This window comes from Leptonychotes weddellii, chromosome 5 (genome assembly GCF_054177405.1).
Source record: "Leptonychotes weddellii isolate Sample4059 chromosome 5, ASM5417740v2, whole genome shotgun sequence".
In the NCBI taxonomy this organism is placed as follows: Eukaryota; Metazoa; Chordata; class Mammalia; order Carnivora; family Phocidae; genus Leptonychotes; species Leptonychotes weddellii.
Window position 1 is genome coordinate 132,431,629 of NC_138373.1, and position 24,591 is coordinate 132,456,219.

At 39.7% G+C, this 24,591-nt stretch overlaps 1 protein-coding gene across 8 annotated transcripts in view; it reads right to left on the reverse strand.

The window, feature by feature from the left end:
* Positions 1-317: 317 nt before the first annotated feature.
* The window catches only part of POC1B (POC1 centriolar protein B), a 92,570-nt gene continuing 68,296 nt past the window's right edge, over positions 318-24,591 (reverse strand). For 4 of the 8 annotated variants that reach the window (XM_081822185.1, XM_081822182.1, XM_081822186.1 and 1 more), the window contains 2 exons: positions 5,340-5,561; positions 318-1,274 (listed from right to left, as the gene is read on the reverse strand). In XM_081822185.1, coding sequence (XP_081678311.1) covers positions 1,170-1,274; positions 5,340-5,561 — 327 coding nt within the window. In that variant the 3' untranslated portion in view covers positions 318-1,169. Of the gene's footprint in view, positions 1,275-5,339; positions 5,562-9,503; positions 11,040-24,591 lie in introns of those variants that run through there. The other 4 variants (XM_081822184.1, XM_081822183.1, XM_081822187.1 and 1 more) reach the window with 3 other exon arrangements.

Below are 24,591 nucleotides of genomic sequence, written 5' to 3' on the forward strand. Positions count from 1 at the left end.
GCATTTTCCCCATGTTACCTACAGACAGCATAAATACAGACTGCCCTCACCCACCTCTTGATTTAGGTTAACAGAAAAGCAAGCAAAAATTAATTTGTTTTTCTTCAATTTAATCTCATTTTTTTTTAGATAAAACAAAATTCTAACTTGTAACCAAGTCACCCTGAGCATTTTTTGGAATGCCAAGCTCATTTTTATTTTGTTTTAAATCACATTCGTTAAAAAAAAAATAGGAAGACAATGATGTGAATATTATACATACTTATTACTCAGCCACCCAAATCACCCTAAGCAACAACTTTTCTGAAGCATGTGGACATACATGTGTGTGTGTATTTGTAAATGTCACTGTTGCGTCATTCAAGCATCAGAGCATACTGAAACCCCACTGGCGCCATCTCTGTACCCTGGGGTCATAGGTCTGGACACAACCCAAATCCTTCCGTGCGCCCGTCAACGAGAGCAAAGACGTGCGCTTCATGCGTTTCTAGTTCTTCATTTTCTTTCAGGCTGGGCAAAGGATAAGCCATGTTCACCATAAATGAAGTAAAAACCCACTGCCCTGTGTCATGTATATAAGTGTATTCTTGTGGAAATTCTGTGCTTTGGGAATTTTATAAGATCATCATTTCAGGACATTGTTAAGAAAGAATAAAAAAATTTTTTTTTTTTTTGAGCTGACAGAAACATGAGTCAGACCACTAATTCATTCTCCGCATACAGGATGCAGTTTTAGAGGTAACTGCATTACTTCACCCCAAGGGTGTTGTTCACGAAGGAAACACATCCATTGCTTTAAGGAATCACCTGAGTGTGATCAGTTGAAATGATTTAACAATGAAATTCGATTTGGTTACTTTCCTGGCAGGATTTGGACTATAAACGAAAACCGGCATTTACAATAATATGGGGGAAAATACAGAGCCACTTGAATACTTACCACTTTATTACTGCAATCATAAATGGTAATGATTTGAATTAGTCCTTGACATTGATTTGTGTGTTTAAATTAGTCATTATGCCTTTTCTGCCTTTTGTTCTGTTGTTCACCCTTTTAAGAAATGCCATGATAGTGAGTACATGGGTGTGTTGTGTGAAGCATCTTGTACTACCCTCCTGAGCACATGTACATGTGGCCATTTATCAAGCCTCTGCTCATATTTTTCTATTTAACTTTTCTGTTGGATAACATTGAAAAGCCTTTGCTGATTTTCAAGGCAGTCTTTCAGCTTATCCTCTGTCAAGGTCAGTCGCTGCTCCAAGATTGAAACAGTCTGCAAAAGGAGGACAAAATAATCAATACCTAGTGACCTGGCGGTGAGGACAATGACGGTCATCTCTGCATCGGAGATCCTTTCAGGAACTGGAATGTCCACCCCTTTGTTGGGAAGGGGCTCCTAAATCAGCCCCAGAACGTGTTCTGCTTCTGGGCCCTTCCACTGGCAAAAAGCATTATGAAGCAATTTGAGGAAAAGATAAAAACCGATGCCTTTGGTGAGAAAAGAGTAAAAGATGAGGCCTCTGTAGACCATTCTTGTCTGGTCTCCTGAAGCACCAAAGCCAGGGAGGAGGCCACAGGTGGCCTGTGTGCAGTCCCGCAGGCTACATGGCGGTGTGGGGGGGAAAGGACAGGGGGACGGGGCGACACAAGCCCAGCCCAGGGCCTACTTATGTCACCACTTGTCACTCTGTCACGACCAATCCATGATGGATCCTAACTATACCAGCTGGATCCTTCGTTTACTTTAAATTGTTAGAATAACCAGCATCAGTTCTCACACCTTGAAAATGACCGTGTCTCCCAGGGTTGTTAGGAAGACCAAATGAAGTAAGGCACATAAAATGCTTACACGGGTGCCTGGTACATAGGACTTGATGAATCTTAGCTCTTTTAACTCCTGTGGCTAATAAATGAGCAAATGACCTCCCCCCCACCCACGCACACACAAATGGCTACTTCTACATTTGGCAAATCTAATTTGATATTGACTACTTCATCTTCAATCTTTTAGATTTCTTTTAAACTTTTTATTATAAAATAAAATGGATTCAGGAAGCTACACAAAAAAACGTGTCCCTGAATGAATCCTCATGAGAAAAACACCCTGATAACGAGCACCCAGGTCCAGAACTCTTACTTTGCCAGCCACCCCAGCGTTCTTTCCATGGGCCTCTCAGAATCCCCACTCCTGCCCTCCCCCCGACAACAGCCACTCTCCTGACCATCACAGTCATTGCTTTCTTACGTTCTTTATGGTTTTATCGTTCAGGTGTACATTCCTAGACACTGTAATTTTGTCTTACCCATTTTCAAAGTTTGAGATGCCATTTAAAGTTCCTTTTAATCTACAGCTTCTCATCCTCACCCCCCACTTTTTTTTTTTTTTTTAAACAATTTGTCTGTTGACAGACTCTGGCCATTTAGAATAGAGTTTATCTGCAGAGCTTCCACCATTCTGAATTTTAAGGATAGTGTGCTAAGGGTGCAGGTCAGTCTGTTCTGTTCTCTATATTTTCTATAAATTGGCAGCTGGATTCAAAGGCTGGATTAGACTCAGATTAGATCTGCAAGACTATGGATCTAATAAGACCTATAGTTAAGACTACAGGAAGTGGTCTATTTCATTAGAAGGCATGTTAATAAGGTTTGATCATTTCTTTTCTCATAATGTTGGACCTGATCAATGCCTAGATCTATTCATTCTTGAGCATTGTAAATGATATTCTAATTCCATCATTTAAAAAAACTATTAGCTGGGATAATTTATAAATAAGAGACACTTTCCTCATCTACTACTTGGTTATCCAGTGGTAGAGTTCATATAGGAAAGGCAGGATAAATGCTTGATTATTTTAGTCAACAAGTTTTAAGATAATGAACTGATTCCTTATCATCCTCCAAAAGTAAACATTTTTAAAATATCATTATTTAATAGCTTTTGCTTTCATATTCCATACTATAGATTATGGCTAATTAAAAGTGATGCTGATAGGGGCGACTGGGTGGCTCAGTCATTAAGCGTCTGCCTTCAGCTTGGGTCGTGATCCCAGGGCTCCCTGCTCAGTGGGAAGCCTGCTTCTACTCTCCCACTCCCCCTGCTTGTGTTCCCTCTCTCGCTGTGTCTCGCTCTGTCAAATGAATAAATAAAATCTTTAAAAAAAATGATGCTGATAAAATTTTCTACCATTTCTTGAGTACCTATATGGGCCAAGCATTTTGCTATATACTTTACATACATTATCACAATTCCACATGCTAAAGCTGTTGATATGTATATTAGCAACACCTTTAACACTGGTTAATTCCATTTATCAGTGCAGATGAGATATAAACACTGTGAGTGAGTTAGGAGATGCTCAGTCATCTGTAATTAAAGTGAATCAGAACATGTTTATTTTACTTGCTACTTGCCCACAGATTCACTGTTTCTATTTTGCAAGTGTGTTGTGCTTGCTTTAACCTCCTTAACTACAAAAGAAAGCCAGCCTTTCAAAATTAAAAATCATAGAGACATTCAGTAAATCTTAAATGATTCATTTAACCTTGAATCAGGTAAGAAGGAAAGATGGGTCATGAGGCTGAAAGAATAGAGAATGGAAAGATTCCCTTGGGAGAGGCTCTAAGAAGGACCTGACATTGAATATGACAGTGTAGGTGAAGAAGTTGTGGCAATATGGGAAATAAGCCAACCAAAACTAAATCTGGCATGAGGCCGAAAGGGAAGCTGCCTTTCAAGGGAAGAAGTGTATGATAAATACAGAGAAGGTCACCTCCAGTACAATACTGCAAAGTGAAAGTTAGTGATTTTAATAGGATTTTCATTGAACAAATCTTGAGATGACTCCAAGTACTCACATGGCTCTTTCCCACAATCTGTCAGGACCCCAAATCCACATATATGGCTCTTGCTTCAAAAGGCCCTGAGATGTGATCTACAGGTTTTTAGTATTCATTTAATTAGTGGCTCTAAACCCTGGCTGTGAAACAGAATCGTATGGGGTACTTAAAAAGACAGATGTCAGGGCCTTACCCCAGCCCAGTCGCAATGGATTGTCTGGAGATGAGAACTGGCCATCTGCATATGTATGCTTTATAACTGCCCAGGTGACTACAATGTACAGCCAGTGTTGAGAACAGAATGAGATGATTTCTATGCAAGAGCTATTTCAACTTGAAATATGTATTCTGGAAAAGTAATTGCCATCTCTCTAGCTCACATGATAGCCTCTCTTTCTGTATAACTTGTAGCAAGGTCTGCTCTGACAAATATTGGCAACCTCATTCTACAGATCAGAGCAACAATAAGACTTCTTCAGAGGAAACACTGAATCAGCAGGGCTGGAGGAGAAACCTTTGATGTATCCATTTCAACACACCACCTCCTTTTTTTTTTTTTTTAAAGATTTTATTTATTTATTTGACAGAGAGAGAGAGACAGCTAGTAGGGAACACAAGCAGGGGGAGTGGGAGAGAGAGAAGCAGACTCCTGGCTGAGCAGGGAGCCTGATGCGGGGCTAGATCCCAGGACCCTGGGATCATGACCTGAGCTGAAGGCAGACGCTTAACGACTGAGCCACCCAGGCGCCCCAACACACCACCTCCTTTAAATGACACCTATGTCTTCTGACCAAGAGTTGGAAGACCTTTGGTATATAAAGATCCACAGTATACCTTCTTTGCAAAGGTAAAAAGGCATCAAAGGACGAGGTAATATTCTAAAACAGGTATGCAAAACCCATCCCCTCCAGAAGCACACAGCATCAACGTAATTAGCTTTGGAATGAGGAAAGTTATATCTTGGACAATGAGAAGTTCTTCACAGTGAAGAACTATAAACATTGTCAAAATTTCATTCTAACCAGAAATTGTTAATCATTTTTCTCATGGCCCCAAATATTTCTTTGATAATGTCCTAATCTGAACACAATACATCAAAAATCTTCAGGTAAAACCTTACTGAGCAGAATCATATACATTTATAGCATGGGGCACCACGCTATTCTTCCCGGTCTCCACTGTTCCTTCTGGCCTCCAGATGGCAGACAGAGCACAAGGGCAGCTGTGTGTGTGTGTGCGTGCGTGCGTGTGTGTGTGTGTAAATGCACACATGCATGTGTACACGTGGGCTCTGATCTTACCTCTAAAAGATCTTACTATAGCAGCTCAGCAGAGCATGCCTTGCTATATTGCTTGCCACCTTGAGCTAGCCTTTCTTTTCTTTTTTTTTTTTGTTTTGAGCTAGACTTTCTAGGAAATTTCCCCACGGCTTTGCTAGGTCTGCAACCTGCTGTAACCAGCATTGTTTTGTATAACCTAAGTACAAAGCATGCTAGCCCACCTGGGTCAGAACATTGAGTTGTTCCATAATATGCTCTAAAGCGTCAGTCACAGCGAGTGGTATGCTTCTTTGGCTCTCAGAAGGGAGGTCACTCATGTCTTCTGTCCTCGTTTTCAAGGATGTTGGTGAACATTCCGATGGCAATAAAGAAGGGTTCAAGAAATATCCGCTGATCTCTTCGCTCTTGTCTGCTAAGGTTCTAACAGTGGTGGTATCTTTTGTCTTTGACATCACAGAAAAGAGGAAGAGTTACCTTTTCCAAACCTCAACATGATATACATGTAAGTTTTTAATATTCTTCGTCTAAATACCCAGCTTACGTTTAATTGTTTATCCTCAACTACAGTTTATAAAAATTACAATTGCAGGGAGAAAATAAAGCTAACAGCGAATAGATCAAATCACAATTTTCCTGGATTTTTTACATGAAATACACTTTGTATGTATCTGTCTGCTAGATGAGGTGTTCTACCACTAAAAGGACTGTTTAGATGCAGTCTAATTCTTAAGCAAAAACAAACACCACATCAAGATGACTATTATTTTTTTAAAAAATGGAAAACAACAAGTGTGGGTGAGGACGTGGAGGAACTGGAGCCCTGATGCGCTGCTGGGGGGCTACCAAATGGTGCAGCTGCTATAGCAAACTCCACAAAAAGTTAAACCCAGAATAAACCATATGACATAGCAATTCCACTCCTAGGTAGATGTCCAAACGAATTTAGAGCAGAGACTTGAACAGATACTTGTACACCGTTGTTCACAGCAGCTTTACTCACAATAGTCAAAAGGTGGAAACAACACAAATATCTACCAACAGATAACCGTGGAAACAAAATGTGGTACGTAGATACAGTAGAGGACTTAGCAGGAACTTGGATACTTTTGAATACGTTAACCACCTGTATACAGATTTTATTACTGTTCTCACAGATAGAAACCAAACGTCCCAGATAACCAAGACAGTCTTTTTCACACGGGTCACGACATACCTCCGTATGTACATGCAAATATCACTAGTGATGCTGTAGAATGGTTCCGGCCATCCATGGGAAAAGGCCTCAAGCTAATTAAACAACCATCTTTGAACTCCAGGGCTTTGCAGTCAGGGTAGTTAGTGAAGAAAGGGTAACAGGAAATGGACAAAGGAAAGATTTAAGACCCTTAGTCTAAGCCATAAAAGATCTCAATACAGCCTTAATAATGGTCTTCTTGTTTGGGACCAGCAACAAACAAATGACTATCATATGACATGTGGAGGTGAATGAAAAACAGCCCAGGGTATGGGCAGAGAGAGGGGAAAAGTACGAGGTCTCCATCCCACATCCCACAACATTAGCCAACTGACGTTGGCTCTTCCTGTTTCTCAGAAGTATTGGAATCTAGAAATTAGCAGATTCTTTCCCACCAACCAACTCTGACTTTGCATCCTGCTTGTATAGGAAAAGGGAGAGCTGCATGGCTTGGGGAAGCTTCAACGCACTCATTTATGAAATTTAAAAAAAAGTTGAGAAGGGAAAAAATACGTTTAAGATTCTGGGCTATCAGAAGTCCAGCAAGTGAGGCTGCCATCCACACCGCTCCCAGTGCACCCGGGCCCTCTCCTATCTCCAAGCTGCTACTACTCTCCCTGGTAAATGCCTACCAAGCACCAACAACACACCAAGCATCTACCGATGTTAAATATGAGTATGGGGCAAGGCCTGCTCTCGAAGATTCTGCAGTGGCCAGAGAATTAAGACAGAGCAAGGCCTAGAACCGCCGCGGTGCTCGGCTCATCACTGGCAGTGCAGAACGCAAAAGAACCAGGAGCACACCCATGACTGTAAGACTGCAACACAGCGATGCTTTGGTGCTCCATAAAAGGAAGCAATCACACCACGTTCCCTTAGCTCCTACTTTACTTGCCGACACTTGAAGTACAGTGAGGTAAGAATAATTCATTCATTCACTGATTTAGCAAACGAAGGCCTCCTATGCTGGGCATGAAAGCTACAGCAAAGAGCAAGAGGGATGTGGTAACTTCCTTTGTGGAGCTTATAGTTCTCTGAGAAACCACTTCATCCAGAAGGATGGTAGGGCAATCGCCACCCCTAAGTTTTCCTTGGCTAGGCCCCTGGTTGGCCATCTCAAAGATGGGAAATGCAGCCTCACCAAGGGCATGAATAAATCTGAGTGGCTGAGAAACCCTATGTCTACAGCTACAGGTTAAAAGGCTTGACTCTCCCTTTGAACATACAAAATAAAATGAGAGATAAAGAGTTGACTGATGCCAACAACTTTGATAGTCCTGAGAGCTAGATACAAAACCTCTGACATTCTGGGGACAACAGACTCTTTTTTTTTTTTTTTTTTAAGATTTTTTTTTTTAATTTTTTTGACAGAGAGAGAGACAGAGAGAGCACAAGCAGGGGGAGAGGCAGAGGGAGAAGCAGGCTTCCCACTGAGCAGGGAGCCTGATGTGGGACTCAATCCCAGGATCGTGGGATCATGACCTGAGCTGAAGGCAGACGCTTAACCGACTGAGCCACCCAGGTGCACCAGGACAACTGACTCTTAACAGATTGTTTAGATGCCATGGAAAAATTAATGCGTAATTTTTCATTTGTCACTTACATTAGAGAATGAATTTCTTCGATTTTTTAAAAGATTTTACCTATTCATTTGACAGAGAGAGAGAGAGCGAGCATGCATGAGCAGGGGCAGAGGGAGAGGGAGAAGCAGACTCCCCGCTGAGGAGGGAGCCTGACACGGGGCTCAATCCCAGGACCCCGAGATCACAACCTGAGCAAAGGCAGACGCCCAACTGACTGAGCCACCCAGGTGCCCTGAGAATGAATTTTTTAAATACATTAATAGAAAGTGAAAATCGTGGCATTTGCAAGCAAATTTTTATCAGGAAATTAACCATTCAACAATGCAATCAAGGTCCACACATTTAAACTATTACTATTTATATAATTAACAATGGAACATTCAAGATACTGTGCTGCTCTATTACCCATAGAAGTTCATGCATTATCTTTATTCCCTTCCTTCCTCTCCCCTTCTTTCCTGCTCCTCCTCCCCTCCCACCCACTCCCTGTCTGGGCCAGCAAGCCAGAACTAATCACCGGTGCCCCTCTGTGCTCGTAAGCCATCATGCTTGCCAACAGTAGAGCACTGTCATTTCCTGTTATATTTGTGTTTACATGTCTATATTCCCAACTAGTTTGTGAGAGAGTCTCTTGAGGGCAGGAGCCATCACTTTACCATCTTTTTTCCTCAGGCGTCCAGCACAGTGCATGAGACACTGATAGGGCTCACCAGTTATTGAGCTGAGTTCACGGATTCTAATTCACTGAATTCACTGTCCTGTATCAGTTGAGCCATCAACAAAATGGAAATATTAATAATTTGACAGTATTTGGAGACAAGTTAAAGCCCAAAGTTAAGCCAATACCATTCTCTACTAAAAATTACTGTCTGAAGTGCCTCCTATGAGAGAGCAATGGAAGCATTTACCACATAACTGCAAATCTGCAGATCACTTCTTGATTTTTATTCACCATTCCCCCTCCAGCATATTTGATGGTTTCTGATGGCCGAGCATAAAGACTTTCTGCAAAAGTAGGCATTTCACATGTAAAGATAATCAAAGACTTGGACTTCAGATATATCTTTAATAAATGGGTTAAAATAAGTCAGTTTTGGCTTATAACTAATGTTTTTAGTCTTGGTTTAATTCTGTAAGTAGAGAACAAAACAGGCAAAAGTCAGAAAAATCTATCCAAAAGTGGTTTTGACCCCTCCAGCTAAAGTGAGTTTCCCATCACTGAAAATTCTAAAATAGACATGGGATGGTCACTTGTTGGGGATATTATGAAAAATATACAAACATCAGGTCAGGAAATTCAACTGAATGCCCTTCAAAGTCCTTTCCATTCCGGATATTCTGAGATTTTCAAATCACTACACACACACACACACACACACACACTTATGAAATGCCTCCTTGAAATAGACTAGGATAACAAAGAATATCTTTTGCCTGGATAAAAATAAATGTAAATATTATTTTTCAAATAAAGAATGGATTATTTATGTTCAATAACATTTAGAATATGAATTTGAAACTTCAATAATCTCTATATGGAATCTAAAATAATGAAGACATAACACTCATTCAAATGACTTCTTTTAGTTTAGCACCTACATGTCAGAAAAATTCCAAACAGCAGAGATACAGAACTGTATTCGTTTCCTACTGCTGCCATAACAAATTACAAGTTTAGTTGCTTAAAACAACACACACTTATGAACTTAAAGCTCGGGAGGTCAGAAGTCCAAGACAGGTTTTACAGAGCTAAAACCACAGCCAGCAGAGCTGTGTTCCTCCTGGAGACTCTCAGGGAGAGTCTGTTCCTTGCCTTTTCCAGCTTCTAGAAGCCCCCGCCTTCCTTGGCTCATGACCCCATCACTTTAATCTCTGCTTCCATTGTCATACGCCTTCTCTAATTCCCGGGGCCTCCCTCCTTCCCTTACAGGGACCCTAGTGATTCTACTGCATCCACCCCGATAATCCAGGATAATCTCCCCAACACAAGATCCTTAACTTTATCACATTTGCAAAGTCCCTTTTGCCATGCAAGAAAACACGTTCACACATTCTGGGAATGGGGACATGGACATCTTTAAAGGACCATTAGGCTGCCTACTATAAGGAATGAATAAACAAGAGAGATCCTGTGGACACAGCGTTATACTCAAGTGGGTGAAACAGGAAAATAAATATACAGATATGTGATGTAATGTCAGGTAATGACAAGAGTTATGAAGAAAAATAAAGCTGGGTAACATGTTATATTATGATATAGCTTCATTGATGATGTATTTTTTTTTAAATGGGGAAGGTAGAAAATAAATTTTAAGCACGTTAAGTTTGAGATACCCATTAGACTTCCAAAGGGAAAAGTCATGAATGCCAATGGAAGTATATGACTCTAGATTTCTGTAGAGAAGTTGTGGAGAGTTATCTGAATATATATATATATATATATATATATATATATATATATATATATATTCACCAGTTTTTATAAAGGATACAAATGAACAGCCAGATGAAGAGATACATAGAACAAGGTCTGGAAAAGTCCCAAATACAGGAACTTCTGTTGCTTTGCAGTGGGGAGCTTGGCATGTAAATATTACAGCCATGGGCCTATGATCACTTGGGGGGAGTCAAACAAGAAAAGAGTTGCAAAGACTTCAAAATGCAGGGCACAGCTGTAATAATGGACCACAGAATCTAAGGTAGAAGAGAGGGACACAGACACAGGAGGTGGGCAGTGAAAAGGTAGGAGGCTCAATGGATTGGTGACCCTTCTGGGGTTGATGAATTATCAAAATTGGAGGACTGGAGGAAGTGGTGGCCAAAGGGCAGGAGGCTTTACACTGAGTTTACCATCAGCACAAAGGATTCAGTCACTGAGTTCATCTGAGAATCCTGCTAGAGAGACTATGGCTGTCTTTCAGAAGTGACTCAGTGTTGCTCTATCTTTAGCTCTCTCCTTGAGGCCAAAATCCTGTGTTAACCAAGGAGTGGATGAACCAATCAGGAAAACAGAGAAAGGAGCTATAGACTCACCCATGTGGGACTGTCAGAGGACCACATCACAAGATTCATTCCCAATTTCTATAATCTTTAGGAAGAAAATCCTGAAGAAGAAAACCACAAGTCTTCTATTTCATCTATCTGCATAGTGTACTGTGTATCCTTGTAAAAACATACCCACCTGCTCAAGTCTTATTGATTTAAAAGGATCTCTGGGATAAAATCAGAGAATGTCATGTGAAATTTGTGTCTCTCACACTACATTGGCTGAGTTGAAAAAGACTTCTGTTTGTCCCTTGGGAGAAATCATACATCTTTTTCTCAAAGAAAGAGCCTTCAGGCTTTAGGGATAAGGTTTTACAGAGGGCTTTGATTTTTCTTCTTCAAACCAAACTGGAAATTTCATTTTTGTCAGAAGACTTGAAAAACACACCCCTATGTAGCTATCAACTATAACATCTGAATGCTTAATCCAGTCCCCTTGGACAAGGCAGATGCCGCAACAAATCAACTGTCTTTGTCTTTAATCTTTATTCTCATCTCTAGAGAAGCTTATTAATTTTGAAGCCATGAACAGGTAGGATACAAGTAGGACAAATAAAATCTGTACAAAAATTTCCTTCTGTGTTTCACTTCTTACACAATTAGGCAAAAACAAACTATGACGCTTCACTCTTTGTTCAAAAAAGGTGCACGCGTGTATGTATCTAAATTTTGAGGCTTATATTATACAATGATGTATTTCTGAAAGATATTTTATATTCAAGTAAGTATTACATCTTGGAAAAAATGGAAGTTTGACGTGGAAAGCCATATTTGGTTTAGTTTCACCCACATGTCTCAAAAGAGCCATCTGTTCACCTTTCAGAAAGCTGCCCCCTTCTGTGGGCACAACAGCATCAAGGGAAATTAATACATGAGTGAATAAGAAATGCAACCTCACTGCAATACTAATGTTTTTGAATGAATCAGGAATCCCTCTCTTTTTATCTAGTAACTTTTTTAAATAAGTTCCAACTATGCTTTAAAACTTTCAATTAAAAGGTATAAGGAATAATAATGCAGCCCTCTCCGCTACCTTAAGAAATAAAGTGTATCTTTTTTTTTTTTTAAAGATTTTTTGTTTATTTATTTGGCAGAGAGATACACAGCGAGAGAGAGAACACAAGCAGGGGGAGTGGGAGAGGGAGAAGCAGGCTTCCCGCAGAGCAGGGAGCCCGATGCGGGGCTCGATCCCAGGACTCTGGGATCATGACCTGAGCCAAAGGCAGACGCTTAACGACTGAGCCACCCAGGCGCCACCAAGTGTATCCTTTTCTGATCTATCTTCTTTCCTTTCCCTCTTAAAGAATACCATCACCTTGAATGTGGTATCTATCATCCCAATTCACATCCCTTTGCTTTTATCACATCTGTAGATATCCCTAAACCACAGTATTGTTTTTGTGTGTATTAGAACTGCACATAAAATCGTCTTGTAGTATATCCTTGTAGAACTTTTTGTTAATCATCATTTTTAGATTTGTCTATGAGGATGCAGCTAAGTCTAGTTCACTTATTTTCACAGCCAAATAGTACTCCATTGATTGACTATTCTACAATTTATATATTCTCTGTACTGTTAACTTGCATTAAATGCTACAATGAGCAGTCTTATAAATGTCTCCTGCATAGAAGTGTGAGAGTTTCTCTAGAATGGAAAAGTTAAGTCAAAGTTTTACCAGATATTGTCCAAAATATTGTCCAGACGTTGTCCAAACTTATTCTTATATGAGCAGAAGGCAATTTCCCCTTTTTCTACAAAATCAGTAATATTTCATTGTGCATTTCAATGATTACTGCTAACTTGGGCATATTTTATGTGTATATTATCATTCTTCTGTAGATTGCCTGTTCAAATCCTTTGTCCACTTTTTAATTGGTCTACCTCTTTTTTCTAATTTATATTTAAGAGTTCTTTATATATTCTAGATACCAGTACTTTGTTGTTTGTCTTCATTTCTATTTTATGGGATTTTCTTTATTCATACAAGTTTTTGTCATAAATGTAGTCAAATTGATCAAACCTTCTTTTGTAATTTATGCATTTTGCATTTTGTTTAAGCAATTCTTGCCTACCAGGAGTGTATAAATATATTCTTCTGTTTTCTTTTAGAGGTTCTGAAGTATTTTCACATTTAAGCCTTTAACTCCCCTGGTATTGATTTTGTTTGTGGCTAAAAGTAAGAAAATAATTATATATTTTTTCCAATTAGCCGGTTGCCCCAGCAACATTTATTGCACAGTCTATTCAGTGACTAATCCATCTTCGTGGGACTGCAAAGCCAGGACTTTCATATACCAGTCATCTATATCTGTGTGGGTCTATGTGCTCCCCACTGTGGACTCTGTCTCTCCCTGTAACAGCACCGCATTTAGAGTTTAATGAAACTCCAACCTTCATATTTCTTTAAAATTGTCCTGTTCAGGGGCGCCTGGGTGGCTCAGTCGTTAAGCATCTGCCTTCGGCTCAGGTCATGGTCTCAGGGTCCTGGGATCGAGCCCCACATCGGGCTCCTTGCTCCGCGGGAAGCGTGCTTCTCCCTCTCCCACTCCCCCTGCTTGTGTTCCTGCTCTCGCTCTCTCTCTCTGTCAAATAAATAAATAAAAATCTATAAAAAATATATAAAAAAAATAAATAAATAAAATTGCCCTGTTTCTAAAACTGTCTATTTTTGGCCCTTTGCTTTTCCACATGAGCTTTAAAATCAATTTTTTAGGTTTCACTAAAAATCGTACTGGGATGTTTACTGGAATTGCCTTGAATTTATAGATTTATTCAGGAGAACTAACATCTTTATGACATTGAACCACCCTATCTACAAACATGGCATTCTAAAAAACATGGAATATTGTCTAAATTTCATGTTATCCTTACATGAAGGCCTTACCCTCTGTACTTTCTGTATCATTTCAATTTTAGTCAATTGCTTCAAAAGCAAACACATCGCCACCATGTTAGCATTATAATAGTTATGCAGAGCCCAACTTACCCTGATGTTTCAAATTACAATTTTTTCAACTTTATCATGGTGCAAAAGCAATACACATTCAGTAGAAATCATACTTCAAATTTTAAATTCTGATCTTTTCCTGAGCTAGCAATATGCATGGGGTAGGATACTGTCTGGTGACGCTGGGCAGCTCCCAGCCGGCCACACGACCTCAAGGGGAAATCCAATCGATATACTTTCAACCATGCTGCTTCTCACTTTCAGTATTCAGTAACTCACATGAGATATTCAACAGTTTACTACAAAATAGGCTTTGTGTGGGATGATTTTGCCTGACTGTAGGCTAATGTGCCCTTAGCACACTTAAGGTAGACAAGGCTAAGCTATGATGTTTGGTAGGTTAGGTGTATTAAATGCAGTATATTGGGATGTAACCTCATTGTAAGTTGTACACAGATAGCCAACCAAATCAACAAGTCAAAGTATATCCTCAAATAACTATCTTCAGTATTTTTGTGAAACACAAAGTTATCATAGAATCAGGGACATTATTTAGAATATATTTTTGGAAAAATTATTTCCTGAGCTTGCTTATTCTCTCAGATAAATAATGCCATTTTTGGCCTTTCCTACAGGCCCTATTTTCTGTTCCTCGAAACTCTTCAAGTGCCAGATTCAAAAGAAGTGAACTGTGTGTTAAAAATCATGAGATAATTCTTTTAAATTGTACACACAAAGTACATCATGCTTTACTCAACTGAATAAGACTTTAGCTCCCTTGCTGTATTTGTTTTAGTGCTATGAAGAGGCAATTTTAAGACAAGAATTTATCCAATCATTTAACAAAAGCTACATTCAGAAAACTGGCAAGCTTTACAGAACATCTTTTGGAGAGCAAATATTGTATTTATTTATTGTTCTATTCATCATGTAGCATAATGTGAATATTATAGTACAATTAATAATAACTGTGATTGTAACAGTAATATATGTATATATTCACAGCTGGGTTTGAGAACCACCCTTCTATTTATTATTCATTAAATCATTCAAAAAACAGAGAATGAAAGCTTTCTATGAGAATTCAATATACCCAGTGTACATTGTATTAGTTGACTTGAATTTGCATTTGCTAAATAATGAAGTCTTTCCTTATCTTCCCCAAACAGATGAAATTTGCCCCTCATCTAAATCTCTACAAAAATTCAATTTTGCTTAAGGCAATTATCAATTTTTCCTTGCATTTCTGCTATTTGTGACACCATATAATTTTTCTATCCTCTCATATAATATGGTGGCTATATGAATGGGACATCAAGTCACACAGACCTTTAACCCTGTATCTTTTATGCATTAACTATGTGTCCATGGACAAATTACTTGACCTGTCTAGGCCTTAGAGACAATGGACTCTGAAAAGCAAACTGAGGATTCTAGAGGGGAGGGGGGTGGGAGGATGGGTTAGCCTGGTGATGGGTATTAAAGAGGGCACGTTATGCAGGGAGCACTGGGTGTTATGCACAAACAATGAATCATGGAACACTACATCAAAAACTAATGATGTAATGTATGGTGATTAACAATAAAAATTAAAAAGAAAAGAACATCAAGCTACATTATAAGGTTGTTGTGAGAATGTACGTAAAGAGTTTAATGTATAGTTTGTATTTACTCACCTATCATCATCAGTATCATCATATTATATCCTCCCCCCAATTCCTCTAAAATCTAATTTGCAAGTTTCTAGAAGGGCAGAAGCCACAGCTTACCTTCCTTCACACAGTTGACAACTTGATGAGTAACTCCTATGCATAAGGCACACAAAGTAATTAATAAAATTTGTTGAATTAAAGATATTTCTCTATGCAGTATACTCCAAGTTTTGGTGGTGTTTTTTTTTTTAAATTCTCCTCTTTATATGTCTGGTTTCTCAAATTAGATAATAAACCATATAAGGGCAGGTGGCAGTTCAGCAAATAAATGAATGAACCTTAATAAATAAATGCTAATAGTAAATGAGTAAGTAAATACTGAATATACGTTTAAAATAAAAATCACTGACAAATCCAAAATAAAATATTAAGATATTTTCAGATGTAATTAAAAAAAACACACAAAAAACAAGGTTTCCATTTTCAGGCAGCTGCCTGAAAAATGTATATACTTTTAAAAGACATTTAGTAGACAAAGATCCAACATCTATTAAAAAATTTTGGTCTTGTCATTTTCACAGATAAAAAATGGTTTCCTAATAATAATACAGGAAGCCAATCTAACATCAAGCATTTAAATCTATGAATCCTATGTAAAATATTTAACCCCTTGATGAAGATTATATAACTAGACATAGTTGAAAATTATGGCATAAAGCCTCCAGGAGTAGAATTTCAGTAACAGATATTTCATTATAAATAACTGAAAATATGATGCTATGATAACAGTACACTGTTTGATAGAGATACTATATTTTCCTTTCCAACATTTTTGTGTATAGAAAGGTGTGTTTCTCCCTTTCTTATTCTGCTGGTGGAAGAAACCCAGAAACCAAAGACAATAAAAATAATGACTGCATTTATAAAGAAAGATTTTTTCTTTTTAACCAATTACCATGGGGAAAAATGGTCCAGGAGAAATAACTTACAAATACTGTCACAAAACTCACTTTCTACCCATTGATGTCACTGAGTAAGCATTGTTAAGGTCTCCCCTCCTGCCACCATCATGTCTAAGTCAGTCTCCAGAGCCCCAACAGCTGTGGAAGCTCTTCATTGGAGGTTTGAGCTTTGAAACAAAAGATGAGAGTCTGAGGAGCCATTTTGAGCAATGGGGAACACTTATGGACTGTGTGGTCATGATAAATCCAAACACCAAGCACTCCAGAGGCTTTGGGTTTGTCACATTATGTCACTGTGGAGGAAGTGGATGCAGCCATGAATGCAAGGCCATACAAGGTGGATGGAAGAGTTGTGGAACCAAAGACGGCTGTGTCAAGAGAAGATTCTCAAAAACATGGTGCCCACTTAACTGTGAAAAAGATTTTTGTCGGTGGCATGAAAGAAGACACTGAAGAACATCATCTAAGAGATTAATTTTTAACAGTATGGGAAAATTGAAGTGACTGACTGCGGCAGTGGCAAGAAGAGAGGCTTTGCTTTTGTAACCTTTGATGACCATGACTCTGTAGACAACACTGTCATTCAGAAAGTCCTACTGTGAATGAATGGTCAAAACTGTGAAGTAAGAAAAGCCCTATCTAAGGGAGAGATGGCTAGTGTTTCACCCAGCCAAAGAGGTCGAAGTGGTTTTAGAAACATTGGTGGTGGGGCGCCTGGGTGGCTCAGTCGTTAAGCGTCTGCCTTCGGCTCGGGTTGTGATCCCAGGGTCCTGGGATCGAGCCCCACATCGGGCTCCCTGCTCGGCGGGAAGCCTGCTTCTCCCTCTCCCACTCCCCCTGCTTGTGTTCCCTCTCTCGCTGTCTCTCTCTGTCAAATAAATAAATAAAATCTTTAAAAAAAAAAAAAGAAACATTGGTGGTGATCACGGAGGTGGTTTTGGTGGGAATGACAACTTTGGTCATGGAGGAAACTTCAGTAAGTGAGGGGGCTTTGGGGGCAGTCAAGGTGATGGTGGTGGTTATGGTGGCAGGGGGGGATGGCTTTAATGCATTTGATAATGATGGAAGCAGTTTTGGAGGTGGCACGAGCTACAGTGATTTGGGCATCTACAACAATCAATCTTCAAAATCTGGACCCATGAAAGGAGGATATTTTGGAGGCTGAAGCTCTGGCCCCTATGGTGGTGGAGGCCAATACTTTGCCAAACCATGAAACCAAGGTGGCTACGGTGGTTCCAGCAGCAACAGTGGCTATGACAATGGGCAGAAGGTTTTAATTACTGCCAGGAAACAAGGCTTAGCAGGAGAGGAGAGCCAGAGAAGTGACAGGGAAGCTACAGGCTACAACAGATTTGTGACCTCAGCCAAGCACAGTGGTGGCAGGGCCGAGCTACTACAAAGAAATGTTTTAGACAATACTCATGTGTATGGGCAAAACACTCATGATTTAATTGTATAACAGGTTATTTTAGTTTCTGTTCTGTGGAAGATGTAAAGCATTCCAAGAAAGGTTTTAATGTAGATTTTCTTTTCTTTTTCTTTTTTTTTTTGGCACCCATGCTGCCAATTGCTAAATGTAATAGTCTGATCATGGCACTGAATAAATGCGTCTTTTTTAAAATGTGCTGTGTAAAGTTAGTCTACTCTGAAGCTATCTTGGTAAACTACCTTAACAGTGTGAAGTTAGAAATCCTTCAAGGTGATACCAGGTTCCATGTGAAATGTATCTGCAACTTGCCTGGGCACTGAAGCCACAGTCTCCAGAAACCTTGGTGTAGTTGAACTGACAGTTAATGTGTTGTGACCTGGAGTTCATGGTTAAAAGAACTTTATTTGGTATTTGGTTATTAATATGATTGCTGGCACATCCTATGCAATATATCTAAACTGAATTACAGTATCAGATAAAATTATAGATGGCACTGAAGCTTGTGCATCATCCATTATCATGTGTAATTAATAAACGATTTAATATCCTCTTGAAAAAAAACAAATACTACATAAAATTCAAACATACTTTTCACAGATGCCATGAGTCAAAGAGAATATGAACTAGATTCTCTAATTCTGTAAAAGAGTGGTTAGCAATCATGATAGCTTGCGTGCACACACGCGTGAACACACACACGTGCACACACAAAGGGAGAGGCAGGCAGTTCTTAAAGAGGAAGCTGTGCCACCACTAAAACATGTCTGATATTTCCTGCCATCACACATAACCAATTTTATCTGCTTCATATTTCAGTCATAGTATTTACCAGATAACCAGCATTTCCCAAATAAACAGCCTTCTAATGATCCCTCCTGATGAATGGGATGAGATTAATGCTGATCACTGGTTCACCATAATCGCTACAGTATTTACTACGGAGCACAGTTTGGGATCATCCTGTGCAACCTTATGGCTTGGTCAATCAATTAAAGATTCTCAAGTCTCTATGTGGACTGGATGCTCTATCCCAGACCCTATGTCCTATCTTGGGAAACTCTTTACTCAGTAGTTCCAAATTCAAGATCAGTCACCTCCTCTCCATACCCTATGTTACTGCTCTCCATCAAGCACTCCCAGCTTTGTATCTGGATTACTACTGCAAGTGCCCCCTACTTTTCTGTGCCTCCAGTCTCACCTCCCTCACCCGTCCTTTATCATATTTTCAGAGTACCTATCTGAAATTCAAATTTGCTTGTCACTCTCCTGCTTAAAATCCTTCACTGGTCCTCCTGAAATTCTCATGGTGAATTCAAACACCTTCAAATGGCATTCAAGGTCATGCATGATCCAGTTTCATCTCTTCTCTCCTGACTCATCTCTTGCTATCCCTCAACCCTCCCCACCCCCCGCAAATGCTGCAGCCAATCAAGAATGCCCACAGTATTCTGAATTCACCATGCCCTCTTAAGCCTTCTTGACTATGCAGAAACTGAACTCTGTCCTTGCTTCCCATATAATCAGGCAAATTCTTGAAGAATCTGCTCAGGTATCAACCCGTCTGGGAGGTTATTTCTGATTAACTTTCTGTTCCCCACCGTATTTTTCTAGTCTGCACACGCATATGTGTACACACACATGCACATTCCTTATTTAGCCACTCTGCTCCTGTCCTCCCATAGCAACTTAGGCATATATCCCTATTTCTGGACTTAGTCCCTCATCTGTACATTCTCACCGCTTGCTATATAACAACATTCAGCAAATGTATTGAATAAAAGAAAGAATGATCTTTTCTAGCTGTATCTTTTGCTCACCCTTTCCCCCTATACTCACTGTTCAACTCATTTCAAACTGGCTTGCACCTGTATTACTCCATCAAAAAAAGCCCTCAAGGGGCGCCTGGGTGGCTCAGTCGTTAAGCGTCTGCCTTCGGCTCAGGTCATGATCCCAGGGTCCTGGGATCGAGCCCCGCATCGGGCTCCCTGCTCCACGGGAAGCCTGTTTCTCCCTCTCCCTCTCCCCCTGCTTGTGATCCTGCTCTCACTGTGTCTCTCTCTGTCAAATAAATAAATAAATAAATAAATCTTAAAAAAAAAAGCCCTCAAAATGGTAACCAAAAATCTCTGCCAAATTCATCAAACATTTTTCAGTCCTTCTCTCGGCTTTCAGCTATGTTGCTATACACATGCCCTTGAAACACTCCTCTCTTGGCTGCCAGGACGCTACGTGCTCCTATCCATCCCTGGCCTCCAGCCCTCTTTTTCAGTGCCTAGGGCACCCCAACTCCCCTGCAAGATGGTCTTTGCATACAATGTTCTTTCTGTCTAGCACACTCCAGTACTCCTAACTCTCTCATCTCAACTACTGCTGAAGCTTAGGTCGCATTTCTCAAACTTCAATGTACATGTAAACCACTGTGGATCTTATTAAAATGCAGAGTCTAATTCAGTAGGTCTAGGATGGGACTGGAGAATCCGCATTTCTAATAAGGTCCCAGATGATGCTTAAGCAAACTATTCATGGGCCACATTTTGAAAAGTAAGGTTTTATTTTTTTATTTGTGAAGAATTTATTTATTTATTTGAGAGAGAGAGAGAGAGTCTGAGAGACCACAAGCAGGGGGAGTGGCAGAGGGAGAGGGAGAAGCAGCTCCCTGCTGAGCAGGAGGCCCATTGCGGGTCTCAATCCCAGGGCCTCGGGCTCACAACCTGAGCTGAAGGCAGATGCTTAACCCACTGAGCCACCCAGGTGACCCTGAATAGCAAGAGGTTTTTATGTTTTTTGTTTTTTTTATTATGTTATGTTAATCACCATACATTACATCATTAGTTTTCAATATAGTGTTCCATGATTCATTGTTTGAGTATAACACCCAGTGCTCCATTCAGTATGTGCCCTCTAATACCCATCACCAGGCTAATCCATCCCCCCACCCACCTCCCCTCTGCTGAGCGAAATAAGTCAATCAGAGAAAGACATGTATCATATGATCTCACTGATATGACAAATTCTTAATCTCAGGAAACAAACTGAGGGTTGCTGAATAGCAAGGTTTTATGTGCCAGTTCAAATGTCTTTCCAGGAGAACTTTCTCTGATTCTACCTTACCCACACACCTAATGAAGTCAAATGTCCCCAATTCTTACTCTCACTGTACCATGTAACTCTCCATGATAGCTTTTGCTTAGATTTACAATCTACGTTCATCCTTCTCCCCAGCCCCCAGGTCCCACCTAAGACCTGGCACATTCCTTTCTGAGAAATGAATGAACAGTGTCCATTGAGCCTTCTCCTAACAGGCCAAATCACACTAACACAACAAGGTTCACCGCCCCGAGCTCAGCTCCTACAAAAATCCAGCTGTCTGTGGTTAGTTCTCAGAGGGATATTCAATTCCTTCCCAAGATTTGCTCATCTGGGGTCTGCTGAGCTATGGCCAGAGAGTAAATGATTCTACATGCACTGGCCTTTTTGTTCATTATAACAAGTGTGGTTGGACATAGTCTCCATGTACCATCTACTAGGTACTCCAGATTCTCTTGGGCCGGGTATATAAGAAACAGAGTTTAGGGCGCCTGGGTGGCTCAGTTGGTTGAGCGACTGCCTTTGGCTCAGGTCATGATCCTGGAGTCCCGGGATCGAGTCCCACATCGGGCTCCCTGCTCCTTCTCCCTCTGACCCTCCCCCCTCTCATGTGCTCTCTCTCTCTCTCTCATTCTCTCTCTCAAATAAATAAATAAAATCTTTAAAAAAAAAAAAAAAGAAAGAAACAGAGTTTAACAAGTAAATTCTACTTATTGTGGCCAGATCCAAATCTTCTACCCCGGTGTGAGAAATATTTTGGCACCAGGAGGGAATGAGGCAGGAGGAAAAGACAAAAACTTTTAGTACACTCTGATTTCTTTCCATTTAAAATTCATTGCCTAGATTCTCATAAAATCTATTCTTTCTTGTGTTTAGGGAAAAAAATGACTAAAAATACTATAGGAAAAATTATATAAGTTAATGGCTGGATACAACAGCTAGAACATTTACATGATGGGGAATATAATGGAAGAGCTTAATTGTGTAAGACCCACGACAGGCAGAAGCAACACCTCTGTTGCCAAGAGAGCTGCCTGGAAGGAGGGCCGAAGTGAACACTAAAAATAAACAAAACATAGTTTGAGATATGAACTCCATGAATGTCATTTCTCTTGACTGATAAATACATAAAAAATAGTCATAAGCACATAGCACAAATAAAAAGATATTAACACTTGATTAAAATACTAACATATCTTTGAGAAAATTGTTGCTCTCTGAATACAAGTTTTAAGTGTGCTTAAGGGAAGAGATCATTTATTTCGAAATTAAAACAATTTTTTCCCCTCAATTCTGTTTGGTAAACCTCATAGTATACTCAACTTGAAAAATGGTGATGTATTTTTCTTAATAATAATCTTATTTGTGTGCAATTGTTGATGTCATTTAGTTGTATACCAGAAAGTAACTGTTTTTCCCAGAGGTGAGAGAAAAGGATGTGACCCTCTGATACATTAGTGCTCAAAATGTAAACAGCCATAGTTTTATGCATTCATAATTCACAGAACACTTATGTATATAAATGATTTCTTGAAAAAGAAAGAGCTTTTAAAATAGCACTAATATCTTGAATTTTTTTCAGAAATTTTACTGTGTACAGAATTATACAGAAAGTACACAGAATTTTCTAAAAGTACAAATCTGGGAGAGTACAGTGCTTAGTCAAATTTTTCAAATTTTCAACTGATTTTCCAAAGCATACAATTGTCTTCACTTTATCTTAATAATGATTTTCCAGTTTTGTTTAAGATAAGAAATTATTTTAGTTATTTATCATCCCCAAATTTCATTGTTATTCTTGTCCTCAAAATGCATATTTCAGAATTTGGAATAACATTCCTCAGCATGGTAATTTGCCTGATGCTAGATGTCATTTAGAATTAATTCATTTTACATAATATTAATTTTGTAGAGAATGGACAAAGTAGGGCACAGATCCATTTTACTGAACCTGCAGTTTCAAACAGAAGTTGTCCAAGTGAACTAGGAAATGTCTTTGAAAGCTCCCACCTATGGGGACAAGGTATAACGTGGAAACACAGCTGTTACATAATGGCTCCCAAAGAGGCGATACCAGCAGAGCCTGAGGAGCAATGAACATGGAAGGACCGGGTCCCTGGGAACCGTAAGTACTCAGAATCTGAGGAATAATAACAGCAATAGAAAAGAAAGGTTGGAAGAGACCACCTGGATTCTGCAAATGGGTATATAGCCTCAAATCAAGAGAAACAAACAAAATATGAGTTTGGGTACGCGTTCCAGCCTTGCCCACAAGATTTCTAGCCCAGCAAACTGAGGATATTTACGAAGAAAACGTATTTGTTTAAAAATAAAAGTCAGTGGATAATAGGATTCACTTTATAAAAATCGCACATAACCAAATCTGATGGAAACTGGTTATCACCTATTCTACAAAGGAAATAAAACCTGCACACACCAGAACTGACAGCAATAACAGCACCAAAGAAACCTTACGCACTCACAATTCTTGCCACAAAGAACATCCTTTCTTCAAAAGCAATGAACAAACAAAAAATGAAAATCCGTAGTAGGATGAGGTTGGGGACCTTGGGGGAGCAGTAAAAGAAAAGTAACCAAAAAGCCCTATCAAGGGGGTAGAGCCATTTTATTATTGTGAAAGAGATTTAAAGATATAATAGCTCAATAACTAGTCTTACCAGGAAGCTATACCCACACAATTAGGCTTGAACAACCTATGATGAGCACACTATATGGCATGCCTCCTGAATAATCAATAAGAGACAGTGTGTCTTAAACACAATTCTTTTTGGTGAGGATTCTAATACTAAGTTAAGGATTTGTGCTTGTTAAAGTCTGGTATATGCCGAGGATTTAAGTACTTGGCAAGTAGGAATGGGTAATGTATAAAATCCCAAAGTAGGCTCCACAACCAATTACTTATAAGCACTGACATTAGGGCGTATTTCTCCATATGCTCCCAACCAAGTATTGAGGTCCTCAAAACTTGTCCCCCCATTTCTCCCCAAACGAATATTCATCAGGCTTTTTTGGCTACTATGTTATACTGCAGTGAAGAAATATTTACTTAGGATAAGCCCTATTGATAATAAGGAAGCTAAAATTAGGATTCAGAATGACAAGTCATGTGGTGTGGGTAGCTTAACTATTTCGGGAGTGATAGAGTGCAGGGGGGTCAGAGTTTGGGCTCTGATCTTAGTCCCATCTGGGCCCTAGCTTGCCTCGATCACTTCACAGTTGGTGTGACTTTGGGCAAGTTACCTTAACCTCTTTTTTTTTAAGAATTATTTATTTGAGGGGGCCTGGGTGGCTCAGTCGTTAAGCGTCTGCCTTCAGCTCAGGTCATGATCCCAGGGTCCTGGGATCGAGCCCCGCATCGGGCTGCCCCCTCAGCAGGAGCCTGCTTCTCCCTTTCCCACTCCCCCTGCTTGTGTTCCCTCTCTTGCTGTGTCTCTGTCAAATAAATAAATAAAATCTTTAAAAAAAAAAAGAATTATTTATTTGAAAGAGTGAGAGAGCACGTGTGCACGCAG